The sequence below is a fragment of the Augochlora pura genome, chromosome 6 (genome assembly GCF_028453695.1).
Source record: "Augochlora pura isolate Apur16 chromosome 6, APUR_v2.2.1, whole genome shotgun sequence".
NCBI classification, from domain to species: Eukaryota; Metazoa; Arthropoda; class Insecta; order Hymenoptera; family Halictidae; genus Augochlora; species Augochlora pura.
This window is the reverse complement of record NC_135777.1, coordinates 8,340,567-8,352,828: the sequence shown is the minus strand read 5'-3', so window position 1 is coordinate 8,352,828 and position 12,262 is coordinate 8,340,567. Positions and strand designations below refer to the sequence as shown.

At 31.7% G+C, this 12,262-nt stretch overlaps 3 protein-coding genes across 4 annotated transcripts in view; 1 reads left to right on the top strand and 2 right to left on the bottom strand.

The window, feature by feature from the left end:
• Vhasfd (V-type proton ATPase subunit VhaSFD) overlaps window positions 1-3,262 on the top strand; it is a 28,949-nt gene extending 25,687 nt beyond the window's left edge. Inside the window, exons 2-7 of the mRNA XM_078183947.1 lie at window positions 1-139; window positions 1,666-1,871; window positions 1,978-2,062; window positions 2,126-2,532; window positions 2,608-2,721; window positions 2,797-3,262. Coding sequence (XP_078040073.1) covers window positions 26-139; window positions 1,666-1,871; window positions 1,978-2,062; window positions 2,126-2,532; window positions 2,608-2,721; window positions 2,797-2,890 — 1,020 coding nt within the window. The 5' untranslated portion in view covers window positions 1-25 and the 3' untranslated portion in view covers window positions 2,891-3,262. The remainder of the gene's footprint in view (window positions 140-1,665; window positions 1,872-1,977; window positions 2,063-2,125; window positions 2,533-2,607; window positions 2,722-2,796) is intronic.
• On the bottom strand, window positions 3,249-8,137 carry Rpi135 (RNA polymerase I subunit Rpl135). 2 transcript variants are annotated; one of them, XM_078183943.1, is made up of 16 exons: window positions 7,945-8,137; window positions 7,531-7,863; window positions 6,974-7,213; window positions 6,568-6,890; window positions 6,242-6,513; window positions 5,920-6,162; window positions 5,576-5,853; window positions 5,307-5,504; window positions 5,125-5,232; window positions 4,879-5,055; window positions 4,600-4,814; window positions 4,387-4,525; window positions 4,156-4,312; window positions 3,829-4,082; window positions 3,594-3,758; window positions 3,249-3,524 (listed from the first exon to the last, which is right to left on the bottom strand). In XM_078183943.1, exons 1-16 carry the CDS (start codon window positions 8,011-8,013, stop codon window positions 3,315-3,317), a joined length of 3,381 nt encoding a protein of 1,126 aa, XP_078040069.1. In that variant the 5' UTR covers window positions 8,014-8,137; the 3' UTR covers window positions 3,249-3,314. The 2 variants fall into 2 exon arrangements, with proteins under 2 accessions (XP_078040069.1, XP_078040070.1); XM_078183944.1 differs by having other exon boundaries at window positions 6,242-6,501.
• Window positions 8,138-9,142: 1,005 nt separating this feature from the next.
• On the bottom strand, window positions 9,143-11,548 carry Nle (notchless protein homolog 1). The gene is made up of 6 exons (XM_078182393.1): window positions 11,003-11,548; window positions 10,331-10,570; window positions 10,013-10,266; window positions 9,705-9,942; window positions 9,417-9,638; window positions 9,143-9,341 (listed from the first exon to the last, which is right to left on the bottom strand). The coding sequence occupies exons 1-6, from the start codon at window positions 11,373-11,375 to the stop codon at window positions 9,202-9,204; spliced, it is 1,467 nt and encodes a 488-aa protein (XP_078038519.1). The 5' UTR covers window positions 11,376-11,548; the 3' UTR covers window positions 9,143-9,201.
• Between the last annotated feature and the right edge of the window lie 714 nt (window positions 11,549-12,262).

Here is a 12,262-nt window from a genome sequence, read left to right as displayed (position 1 = left end):
ATTGAACAGACAAGATGGATTTATTATGAATATGACTTCTCGTATTATTGCAAAACTTGCTTGCTGGAGTCATGATTTGATGGAAAAAACAGATCTTCAGTTCTATTTGACATGGCTAAAAGATCAACTGAAGCTAAGTGTAAGTTCAAATATATGCCTTCTAAGTCATACGAATTAAGAGAGAAAAGCGAATTTGAAGAAAAGAAATTCCATGTTACGTGCATTTTATTTGTTGCTTAGCTTTTATTTTAATAAAATGTGTGTGCACAAAATAGGTGATGGATTTTTATTATAGAATGTTCTTCATTTTTTAAAAAGGCTATAGAAACATAATTTTTTCTCAGAAATAAGTAGCACATATAATAATGAAAATGATAATGAATTCTTAGAGTTTTGCAGAATAGGGAAGGTAATATATTAGTGTTATTAGCATTTATCTATATGTATCACATTTAAGAAGGGAAAAGGAAGTACACTAAATTTATACTTGCAATATATATTTTTGCTCAATAGCAATGCTGTTGACACTGGAGATAAAGTATCAGTATATTTGTAATTAAAGCTTAATGATATTAATTAGCTGTCACAACAAATTATTTAAAATGTCCAGATTTTATAATGCAGAATCTGTTGTGTTCCACATATGTGGTTCGTTTAATATTTTTTCGTAACGCTTCCGTTTTTCAATTTCGATTGTTAAATTATGCTTCAACAATTTATAAGGAAAAACTACTTTATACAAAAAAATGAAATTTTTAGAACCATAAAACTATAATTTCATATAACCTTATTTACAGCTCAGTCCATAAAGATATGCATTTCTTCTTATTTCATAATTTTTTCATTTTTTATGTAAATACTACATACATGTCTATGCAGTTATATAGATCAAAATGAAATTATGAAATAGTAAATACAACTAATCAGTTAGTAAAAATTCAAGTATATTGCAACTGACTATGAAGCAGATCCATATTACTTTTTGTGTGATACAGAATAGATAAAAAATATTTTTAACAACAATAGTAGTGATCGGCAAGTTGAATGCCACAGGGGTCACCAGTGACCGGCACCTAACTTGGCTGTGACGCCATGGGGGCCACCGGTGACCGGCGTGCCGGGATTGAAAAAAAACATAAGAAAGTTAGACAAAAGACAACACTTATAATTCTCTTATTATTATCATCGTTGATGCAATGGTGTGAAGAAATGAATGCAGTATAAAACATTTGAAATATGTTTATACGTTGTAAATTATCTATTGTATATAATATTTCAACATTATATGTATCGCTAAATGGAAATTTCATCGTGGCGCCACGGACAATCCCGGTAAAATTGGCGTGGCATTCAATCTGTTAAATTGTTTTTTATCTTATCATGTAAATAGGTAATACATGAAGTTAACTTAATGCTGCGAGTAAGTAATATTGTATATAAAATTTTCACTATGCAATTATGATCATTTAGAATAAATATGCGTAATTTCAAATATTAACTACTCAGTGTACATTTTAGAAAAAAGATGTTCATTTCCTGTTTGCAATAAATCAATTACAGTGTAACAATTTCACTTTATTTGTGCACACGCATCAGCTTTACATTTCATGTAATTGTTTAAGTGTAATAATTTAAAATAGTATATATGTCTTCATTCTTATTCAGAATAACGAATATATTCAATCTGTGGCAAGGTGTCTGCAAATGATGCTTCGTATAGATGAGTATCGTTTTGCATTTGTATCTGTAGATGGAATTTCTACATTACTTAGTGTTTTGACAGGCAGAGTAAACTTTCAAGTACAGTATCAACTTATATTTTGCCTGTGGGTACTTACTTTTAATCCACTACTTGCAGAGAAAATGAATAAGTATGTATGCATTCAGAATAAAATTTACAAAATGTTACATAAGATTCAGAATAAAATTTACAAAAAGTATTGTAGATATAAAATAATGGCGATACTTGCTTTTCAGATTTAATGTTATACCTATCTTGGCTGATATACTAAGCGATTCCGTGAAAGAAAAAGTCACGCGTATTATTTTAGCAGTGTTTAGGGTAAGTTTCATAATTTAAGAATTATATGTACATTATTCTCATTGATTATTGATATTGCGTCAGAATCTTATTGAAAAAGTAGAAGATGGACAAGTTGCTAAAGAACATTGCATCGCTATGGTACAATGCAAAGTATTGAAACAACTGTCGATTTTGGGACAACGAAAATTCGATGACGAAGATATCACCGGTGACATTGAATTTTTGAATGATAAATTGCAAGCGTCTGTACAAGATTTGAGTTCCTTCGACGAATATTCGACCGAAGTAAAATCTGGACGCCTTGAATGGTCTCCTGTCCATAAATCTGGTAAATTCTGGCGGGAGAATGCAAATCGGCTTAATGAGAAGAATTACGAGTTGCTGCGTATTTTAATTCATTTGTTAGAAGGCAGTAAAGATCCATTGGTTCTTAGCGTAGCTAGCTTTGATATTGGAGAATATGTACGACACTATCCACGTGGTAAACAGTAAGTTTATAAATGTTCTCATTGTGTAGTCATTCATGAAATATTCTGCATATTAAATTTCTAAAATATTTTTAGTATAATTGAACAACTGGGAGGTAAACAGCGAGTAATGCAACTTCTTGGTCATGAAGATCCTAATGTGAGATACGAAGCTCTTCTTGCAGTTCAGAAGCTCATGGTACACAATTGGTAAATATTTTAACTTATATTATTTTTGTAACGCAAAAGTGATTATTATTAATTATTTAAACATTTTATTTGTAGGGAATACTTAGGAAAACAATTGGAAAAGGAACAAACAGGAACGTCAGGTGCTCCAGGGGCAAAACCTGGTGCACAAGTTCCAGCAAAAGCTTAGACAAACATGTAGCTATTTCATTTGCAAGCTTGATTTAAAATTTGTATATTTAATCCTTCTATATTTCCTCTCGTACGATGTATATGTATATATATACTTTTCTTGCGATAAAAATGGATATATCAAATATTCGAAAATAGAATTCCATTGAAAAATTACATTCCTTTGTATTCTGATATAGTAGATACAAAGAATATAGAATATAAAATAAGAATATATACTAGAATATACTAGGACTTGTCCATTTGGCACCTATTCAAATATTCAGATCAGTGATTGTACAAATACATCGCCTTAATAATAAGATGAGCATATATATAGATAGTAATGGAATTTGTAATTAAGATGTTTAACGGAATGTTAGGAAAAATAAAGTATTATTATTACTACAAAGTAATAAAATAAAGTACATTCAAACAATTTTTCATTTTTCTGCAAATGATAGTTTTACATTAATATTACAGGATGTTAATTGAATTACGAAATATCGAAAGATGTATGGTATATCCACTTCCCTTATGGAATCGTCGTCGCCGCAGAGGCGACATCTTAGTTTACTTCCAAATCCTGACGCATTTGAAATAGTTTCTATTATTGGACCTAACAATGTTCCACACTTCTGGCAAACTAAAGTCTGTAATAGCGATATTATTAGTAAGTAATAAATTTGTAAACTATAAAAGATTAAAAGATTCTACTATACCGTAGTCTTATCTGAACAGTGAAAAAGACGATCTTGTAGTAAGAATGAACATCCATGAGATATCAACGAATCTCGTTCCATTTCTCCAAATCTGACACCACCTCCTCTTCGTCTACCTTTTATTGGCTGCCTTGTCAAGACGTCTATTGGACCTGTGCTTCTAACCTACATATAAAACAAATTGTTAATAGTAGGGTCCACTTTATATTCTGCAAAAAATTTAAAGTTTACTCACTTGCCACTTGTCCAAAACCATGTGCCTCAATCGTTGATAATGTACAATTCCAAAAAAGATATCAGCAGTCATTTCTCTTCCATCTATACCTGAATACATTTTTTCAGTTCCGTAATAATTATATCCTCCGCGTTCCAACAATTTTCCAAAGTATTCAACGGCTGTTTCATTCTCATTGAATCGAAAAGACGTTGCGTCGTGTACTAATCCATGTATAGCGGCTGATTTTCCTGCCATTACTTCGATCATCATAGCTGTACACAACATGTCCTATATTGTCGTTTTGTAAACATGGAAATAAATATTTTCAAAGCCAATTGATTTTACCTATTGTCATACGGCTTGGAAAACCATGGGGATTGAACACAATATCAGGAATTAAACCAGTTTCTGTAAAAGGTAAATCCTCTGCTGGCCATTTTTGAGAACAAATTCCTTTTTGACCTGCCCTAGAAGCAAATTTATCTCCAACGCATGGATTACGCTAAAATTTGGGGTAATTACTGATCATGAAAAACATGTATCAATTTAAGGTATTCAAAGTTATATTTTGCTTACTGGAATACGAAAAGTAATGCAAGCTCTGCGTGGATTGTGATTATGTAATGTACCACACAGTTTGACAGTATCAACATGAGCATCTTCTTTTCCATGATATTTACCAGTAATATATGTTGATAGATCTGCATCGTAGTAGCTTTTAAAACAAATTCATTCTGTTAGACTTTATTTAGAATTGCTAGGAACTTTATATAAAATAAAATAACTTACCAATAATAAACATCACCTTCGGATATAATAGTACCTGGTAGCGGAAGACCATCGGTATCTATTTTTTGTGCAAGTTCAGGTTTATCTGGATTTCGTGCAAAATAACTTCTTTGATCTTTTAAATCGACAAATTCGGTTTTATAAACTGTTCCATGTGCGAACCCTCTCTCATAGGCAGCTTTATTAATAATCATCGCATCTTCCATATCATATCCCTAATAATTATACATGTGTTTAGAAATATTTCTTGTCATATTGAAACTAGTATTATGTACTTACTGTGTATGAAATAACAGCTACTATTGCATTAGTACCCATGGGAAAATCATCAAGATTAATTTTATCGTGATGAACAGGTCGGAAAAGTGGTGTTGCAGGTGTTTGAAGTCTATATAATTTAGTTTCAGATTGTAATTGCCATATATGACACGGCGTTCCCATTGTTTGTTTACCCATCTATAAAATAATATAATTCAATATTTTCTAATTCTTTCAGAAAAAGAGAATGCTCGTACAAAATCTTACTTGACATTGATACATATTTCTTGGACTTTGATTACAATCTGGCATTGGAATAAGACTTGCTAAATTGCTTAGGAATGCTGTTTTCGACAATTCTTGATGGGACGTTAACTGTAGTAATAAAATGGATGAGAACTTAATGTTTAACGTAAAACTATAGAAAATAATACATTATATTTTATTACTCCTTCGTAAGTTTCTTCAGGTGTAACGCAGATATCTAAATATACTTGTTCAAATGTTCCTATATACTCAGTTTTTTTAGTAATTAAATTCATCACTGGCCTCATCATACGAGCAGGACTGGTGAATAAATATAATCCTGGGTACTGAGCTGGAACATTTTTTTTTGGTACTAGAGCTATTTCCATTGTACATGGTACCTAAAATTATATGAATGAATAACAAGTCAATCCAAATTCATAGATTAATCGGATAAAATTTTCTAAATTACTTCTTGCCCTTTTATTTTAAGCAATCTAAGTTTATCTGTTATTCTAGCCACTATATTGTCATTTATTACTCCAATCAATTTCCCATCCAACATTACAACATATGAGTTCTTCCAAGTGGCAGCAATAGATAAAGGAATCATTCCAAGATCCATTAACACTAATGGGATATTAGCTTTTAACTTTGAATCTGGATGTTTTGTAATGATACAATTCATTGTTAAGTGATTCAGAAGTCCACAAGGTGCACCGTCGGGTGTATGGACAGGGCAAATAAAGCCTATAATTCAATAATGAATTGTAAACTCTGATTAATATGATCATATTCGATCTAATAGACAGTTACCCCACGCATCTGGTAATAATTGTCTAGCTTCGGTCGTCCTCATTTCTTGGAAAAAAGAACCTCTGTGGACTGCACGAAAATGACTCATATAACGCATTCTGTTAATATTTTCAGCGATAATTGTAAGACCACTACTTTGCATAAGTCCTAAACCTGTAGATGATTTTATATTTCCAGTCGCTAAGAAATTTTCCATTTGCGATTCAAGCGAACTTGCATGTTTTAATATATTTAACATTTCCTCTGGGTAAAAAGCAATATAAATATAATTTTTTATGCGTAAATATAATTGACACCAAATGATAACCTTTTAAATACTTACGCACGCTTAATGTGTATCTATTCCCTGCACTTCTTGCACGCTTTAAAATTCCCATTTTAAGACCTGCTAGCCAAGTATATAGTTTTTCTTTCAATACTTGTAAATACAAGTGTCCACCAAGTAAACATTCTTGCATCATTACAGCATCAGCTCCCTCAACAGCGCATTTATTACTTGCGAGAGCAAATAACTTTCTCGTCATAAAAACAAGTAAATAAAATTTATCTAGGGGATCATTAAGATGAATTGCTATACAATGTCTGAAAATAATGCTTATTAATCATATAAAATAATATACATACTACTAACATATTTGTAACACTCACTTAATAATAAAATCACAAACATCTGTATGAGTAGCATCTTGTGGCAATTCGAAGAACTTTATTCTAAACATACTTCCTATATAAGCCTTACACTGATCATGACTATGTAGACCTTGTTTATGTGTTTCTCTGAGCATATTTAAAATACAACTCTTATAATAAAAATCATCATCGCTATCGGACGTTAATACATTATAAATAAACATATCTGAGACATCCGCTAGGCATTTTAACATCAAGATTAGAGGAACATAATACAAAACTTTTTTATGGGTAAACATTAACTTTGCAGATCCATCATTTACATAGTGCAATGTATTGTTCTGTAAAACAAATAACATTTACATAATGTTATTCATCTAATTTAAAAAGGAATGGTACACATTTTACTGTACAAAATACATACCGTTGCAGTATTATCATCACGTACACTCCTCAGAAGTATACCAAGATCACTGAATTGTATTCCACGAGCTTTCCATCCAGATCTTCTAATAGCTATAGGATAATTTCGTCTTGTCATTAGAAGCATTCTTATGAGTCTCTCTAATCCTTTAATTATGAAGTATCCACCCCATTCTTGTTCATGCTCTCCATGACTAACTAACTCTTTTGGACTCATTTTATTCAAATGACATCTATTGGACTATAGAATCAAATATAAATTAGATATATACGAAGTGTTCTAGATATACATTGAAATATTTTAATTTACAAGGTCTTATATAATTATGATTTAGTAAATAAAATTTTCAACAGGAAAATATCATTCTAAATAATATCATAATATTTTATGAAAACTAAATATATTGTTATGTCACATGTTAAGGTATTATTATTATTGTTCTATCAAATATAAAGTTATATCATTTTTGTTTCATTTTATCATTTTTACCATCTTTAAAAATATTTCCATATACTTTTAGAATATATAGTATAACTGTTAAATTTGTAGCTACATACTTTAACCATAATTGGAATTTCTCCTAAATTTCTTTCAAGAGCTTCTTGAATTTTACCATTAATTGACCAACCAAGTTTAACTGTTATTTTTCCTTTATAAGTACATCTTCTCTGACGACACTCTGTAGGGTAAATTTTATGATTCTTCACTCCAATAGTTCCAATAGGAACAGTAGGCTGATGAATAGTAACATCATCAACCCACAGAGCTACTTTATCTTCATTTGGAAGGTGAATGTAAACGAGAGGATTATCTCCAACACCTTCTAAGAGACCATCTTCTAACATATAATTAAAAGAATCTATATGCGGAGTACCTAAACTCTGGAGTAACTACAAGATGAAATAATTCTGTATTAGACACAACAGTTTTAAAAACATTTCAAAATTATGAAAAATTAATTTAATATTTACAGCATTCTGCTCCTCTGGCGGTTTACCAAAGTTTTGTGAGGTATTTGTTAATTTCGGTTCTATTAACATTTTTCTATTTGTGAAAAATACACTTTAATCAAAATGATAATAATAAACACTTGGAATATAACTTAACCATAATAGTGTACAAATGTGCTTTAGAAATGTTTACTCAATCACGTGAAGTGCCGGAACCAGGGATGACTCTACTGTTAATTTTTGGAGCACTTTTCGGACTGCCACCTATGCTAGTTGTACATTGAGATGAATTAAAATTCAATATGACGATTTAGACGCGGTAATTCAAATTCTAGATTCTATTCACCATCATAGAAAGTAGAAAAAGCAATATGTTAATATACGTTATCTAATTTCGAAAAAATGTACTTAAAATATAAAATTCTTCTATTTTCTATTTTATGGTGATATACAATAAAAATTCAATTTCTAATGAAGTATACATATACACGCACGTGTTTCTTAAATTTATTTTTCCCTCCGATGTCTTTGCTGCTTTGCAATTTTATGGGAGCTCTTATTATTTTTTCACTTATTCTAAGGATACATAAATTATACAACTATGACCATTACGTTATGTTTTACATTTAAATTTCACTAAAACGTACCTAGAGAATATCACGATTAGACTAGAGGGGCACTCGAGTAGAAAAGTTAATAGAAAGAAATGTTGAAACACTTTAAATGAAACAAGGATTTCTTAATCGAAGAACAGCGAAAAAAGCGAGTCTGTAGGAAGACAACCTTACGACTATTTATGACTTTCCTCAAGGGCCTCAGGTTCATATATTGATCGCTGAAACTAAAGGGCCTTTATTAGGGGTTTTCCTTTGTGCTTCCATGCGAGACCTTACACATCAAGGGTGAAACACCCAACAATTTCTCCCTCGTAAAGTTGCCATACGACGAAACAAGCCTTCGGATTTTACCGCTCCCAATCGAAATAGAAGAAGCAACAAAGAGTGGAACACATCGATTTTCGCTACGTTGTGATCCTAATTTGAATTTACTATTTCTAAAATATATAAAATACAAGCTCTTTTCTCATAAATAGTTTTCGGTTCACATTTTACAACGTTTTCTGCCTACATCTTTCTCTCGTATCGTTTTTCTTATCATTCTAAATTCATGAGTCTTACACACCGAGGGTGGGAAAACTACAAAACATTCATTGTCTATGTAGAAATTTAAATTTAGATTTATTACTAATATGTATATATTTTTTTTATATACAATACATTAATTCTGCCACAATCTTAAAACTTTGTCTTTTCCTCCAGATGCAACACGCAATCCATCTGGAGACCAGTCCACAGCATAAACTTCATCTGCATGACCAGGGAGATCTTGACAAAGCTTCTTAGTTTTCATACTCCAAACTAAAATAAAAATACGCAATATTAGTTTCAAATTTAAATTAGTACATCAATTATTTATAAATAGTATTTACTAGCCTTTCAATGTGGAATCTGCACTACCACTAACAAGCAAACGGCAATCTGCGCTCCAAGCTATTGCATACACAGCTTGAACATGGCCTCTCAATGAAGCTATATATTTTCCTGTATTAGATTCCCATAACTTTATGGATTTATCAAAAGAAGCTGATGCTATTATCCGGCCATCTGGTGAAAATTTTACGTCGTTTATCAGTTGTTGATGACCAGTCATTCTTGCTAGAAAAATTCGCAGATAAATTTACGTTACTTCATAATCATAATTAATGAAATAATAAAAGTTACCAATAGGTTTTGTTTCCTTTTCTGGTTTCCAAAGGAATAATGAAAAATCATCAGAACCAGATACGAGTATTTCTTCACTGAAACATTCATATTGTTTTTTTGCATACTCCAATACATTCTCTGTCTTGTCTACGTGTTTTCCTAAATGGAAAGGTCCAGTCCTAAGCACGTAATCTACATTCAAAGCTAATGTATTCACCCAATGTGCATGACCCACTAAAGTCCTACATAGGATTCCCTAGACATATTTTATATTAATTTTAACAAAATATTTGGCTATACAGCAATGTAATACGTGTAATGCTTACATCTTCGGCCCTCCATACTTTGATTGTTCTATCTTGAGAAGCAGAATAAATAAGACCATTTCCACTCCATTTGACACACGTTACACTTTTGGTATGACCTGAAAGGGTGCGAATAGTTTGAGAACGTAGAGTGTCCCATATTTTTAGATCTCCATCCTTGGAAGCACTAATTAAATATTGACATTCTGGATTTCTGTGAAATGGTTCCCAACATAAAGATGTAACCCACATTTTATGACTTTGCATTGGTTTTCCTAGAAATTCACATAACTTGATATGTTATGAACAATTTTATCATGAAGTATTTAGTATCTTTACCTATTTGTTGACCCGTTTTTGGATCCCATAATACGATTGTTCCATTTTTACATGCAGAAGCGAGTTTTCTTCCACATGGGGACCATGATATACACAAAACCCAATTTTTATGACTTTCACAAGTGAAATGAGGTGTTTGAGTATAGATATCCCAAAATCTGACTGTAGTATCTCCAGAACCACTAGCTAAGTTAGATCCATCTGGAGAAAATGCAACTGATACCACAGCTTCTTTATGTCCTATAAAAAGTAAAAAATAATTCTAATTATTTACTCAATTCATTAGCATTTTTCTTTATGATGCTTCCATAAAAAATATTATACTTTAAATAATTTATGATCAGATTATATCTATAGACAAAATAAAAAGTACATTGTTAAATTCAAAAATTATAACATTTATTGTTGTTTCAAATTTATTCATATTGTTGCAAGCTTTGTCAGCTCCATGCGTTATACGTTATGCCATTTTATATATAGTTTATTCTATTTTCACTTATAGTGTAAATATCTAATATAATGTAGTTCTCTGTATCAACACAAGTTCCGTGATAACCCCTATTGTGAGTTATTTCCTTAGGAGTTATCCACTTCAGAGTAGTATCACATTCCAGAGCCGTAACAATATTATACCATTATATGTGAGTATAATTAAATATGTAAATAACATACCCTCCAATGATCCAGTACACCGAGTAACTGCTCTAACTTTAAAAATTGCTTGTGGTTGGTATATAATTTCAACTACATCTTCACTAATATTAAAGTTTTCATTGATATTTTTTTCTAACGTATCTGTAATTTCTACATCGTTCACATAAAATGCAAAAGGTACTGGTTCTGCATTTTGTAGAAGAGCATTACATATTGTTTGTAATTTGTCAATAGAAATGTTAACAGGTAAATCTAACAATCCACCTGGTAACATTTCACCGGTTACTGATTTAAAACGAGACAGAATTCGTTTGGTTTCTATCACTTTCAAAGGAGGATCAGCGCTATTTTGTTTGTTTCCATTTTTTTCTTCAAACTTTCTTTTACTCATCTTCGTAAATATAATTAAATGTATGAATAAGTAATGATAAATTAAGTATATATTGTAATATTTTTGAAAATAAAGTTGCACATTCAGTGTCACGTGTAAACATTGTACATATTACGTTTTAAGGTTATGTTATCAACATGAGAAGATTAGAGTTGTTATGTTGTTTCGTTGCACGACCGATGGGAATATAGCTAATACAGTAGTAGGACTGTAGGGACACAAGATTGGTTCCCGGATGGAACCAGCAGATGGCGTTGTGGCAACAGTATTGCCAACCGCCGAGCAGATACGCCGAAGTAGGCTGGGGGATATCCCTAGGACTATCGGCGTCCCGGAGAGACAGCATCAGTCCCTCAGGAGTACGCACGGAGTACGGTCAAATGAAGAACAGCTTCTCCATCCAAGACACGTGTTGAATATCTTCCTCTATAACGTCACGTAGGATATTGTATCCTACAGGACCTACTCCTTCACACGTCCAGGTCACAGATCGATCCGTTAGCGAGGGTTATTATAGAAATTTTCTTTTCTGATTGGTTGGCAATTTACTAATGAGAAAGTGCTGCTCTCACAATAAAAAAGAAGAAAAAACAGCGAGAGAGCAAGAGAGCATGGTGTTATGTGTTACGTTATCACGTTTCATGAGTGACGCGAACATAGTCACTAGTTTATATTACGACCGCGCTATTAGACTATAAGCTTTCAATTAATGGCGACAAGAGGGAAGTTCGAAAGTAAATACAAATTTATATCGTATATTTATATAGAGATACAGTATCGGCCGAGAGGAATAACTGAGAATATGTAAGGAGATAATGAGAGAGTTCCCACGAAATTCTTCGTTGAGCCTTTTTTTTATCTAGCGAGACTAATCGAGGAATATAGAC

Excerpts from the sequence above, each read along its gene's own strand:
- Nle (XM_078182393.1), bottom strand. The coding sequence starts at position 11,375 with ATGAGTAAAAGAAAGTTTGAAGAAAAAAATGGAAACAAACAAAATAGC. Across the intron at positions 9,639-9,704 it reads AAAGGAAACAAAACCTATTG|CAAGAATGACTGGTCATCAA; the intron begins GTAACTTTTATT and ends GAATTTTTCTAG. Across the intron at positions 9,342-9,416 it reads TGCAGATTCCACATTGAAAG|TTTGGAGTATGAAAACTAAG; the intron begins GCTAGTAAATAC and ends TTTTTATTTTAG.
- Rpi135 (XM_078183943.1), bottom strand. The coding sequence starts at position 8,013 with ATGTTAATAGAACCGAAATTAACAAATACCTCACAAAACTTTGGTAAA. Across the intron at positions 6,163-6,241 it reads TAGATACACATTAAGCGTGC|AGGAAATGTTAAATATATTA; the intron begins GTAAGTATTTAA and ends CTTTTTACCCAG. Across the intron at positions 4,083-4,155 it reads TCCAAGCCGTATGACAATAG|CTATGATGATCGAAGTAATG; the intron begins GTAAAATCAATT and ends TGTTGTGTACAG.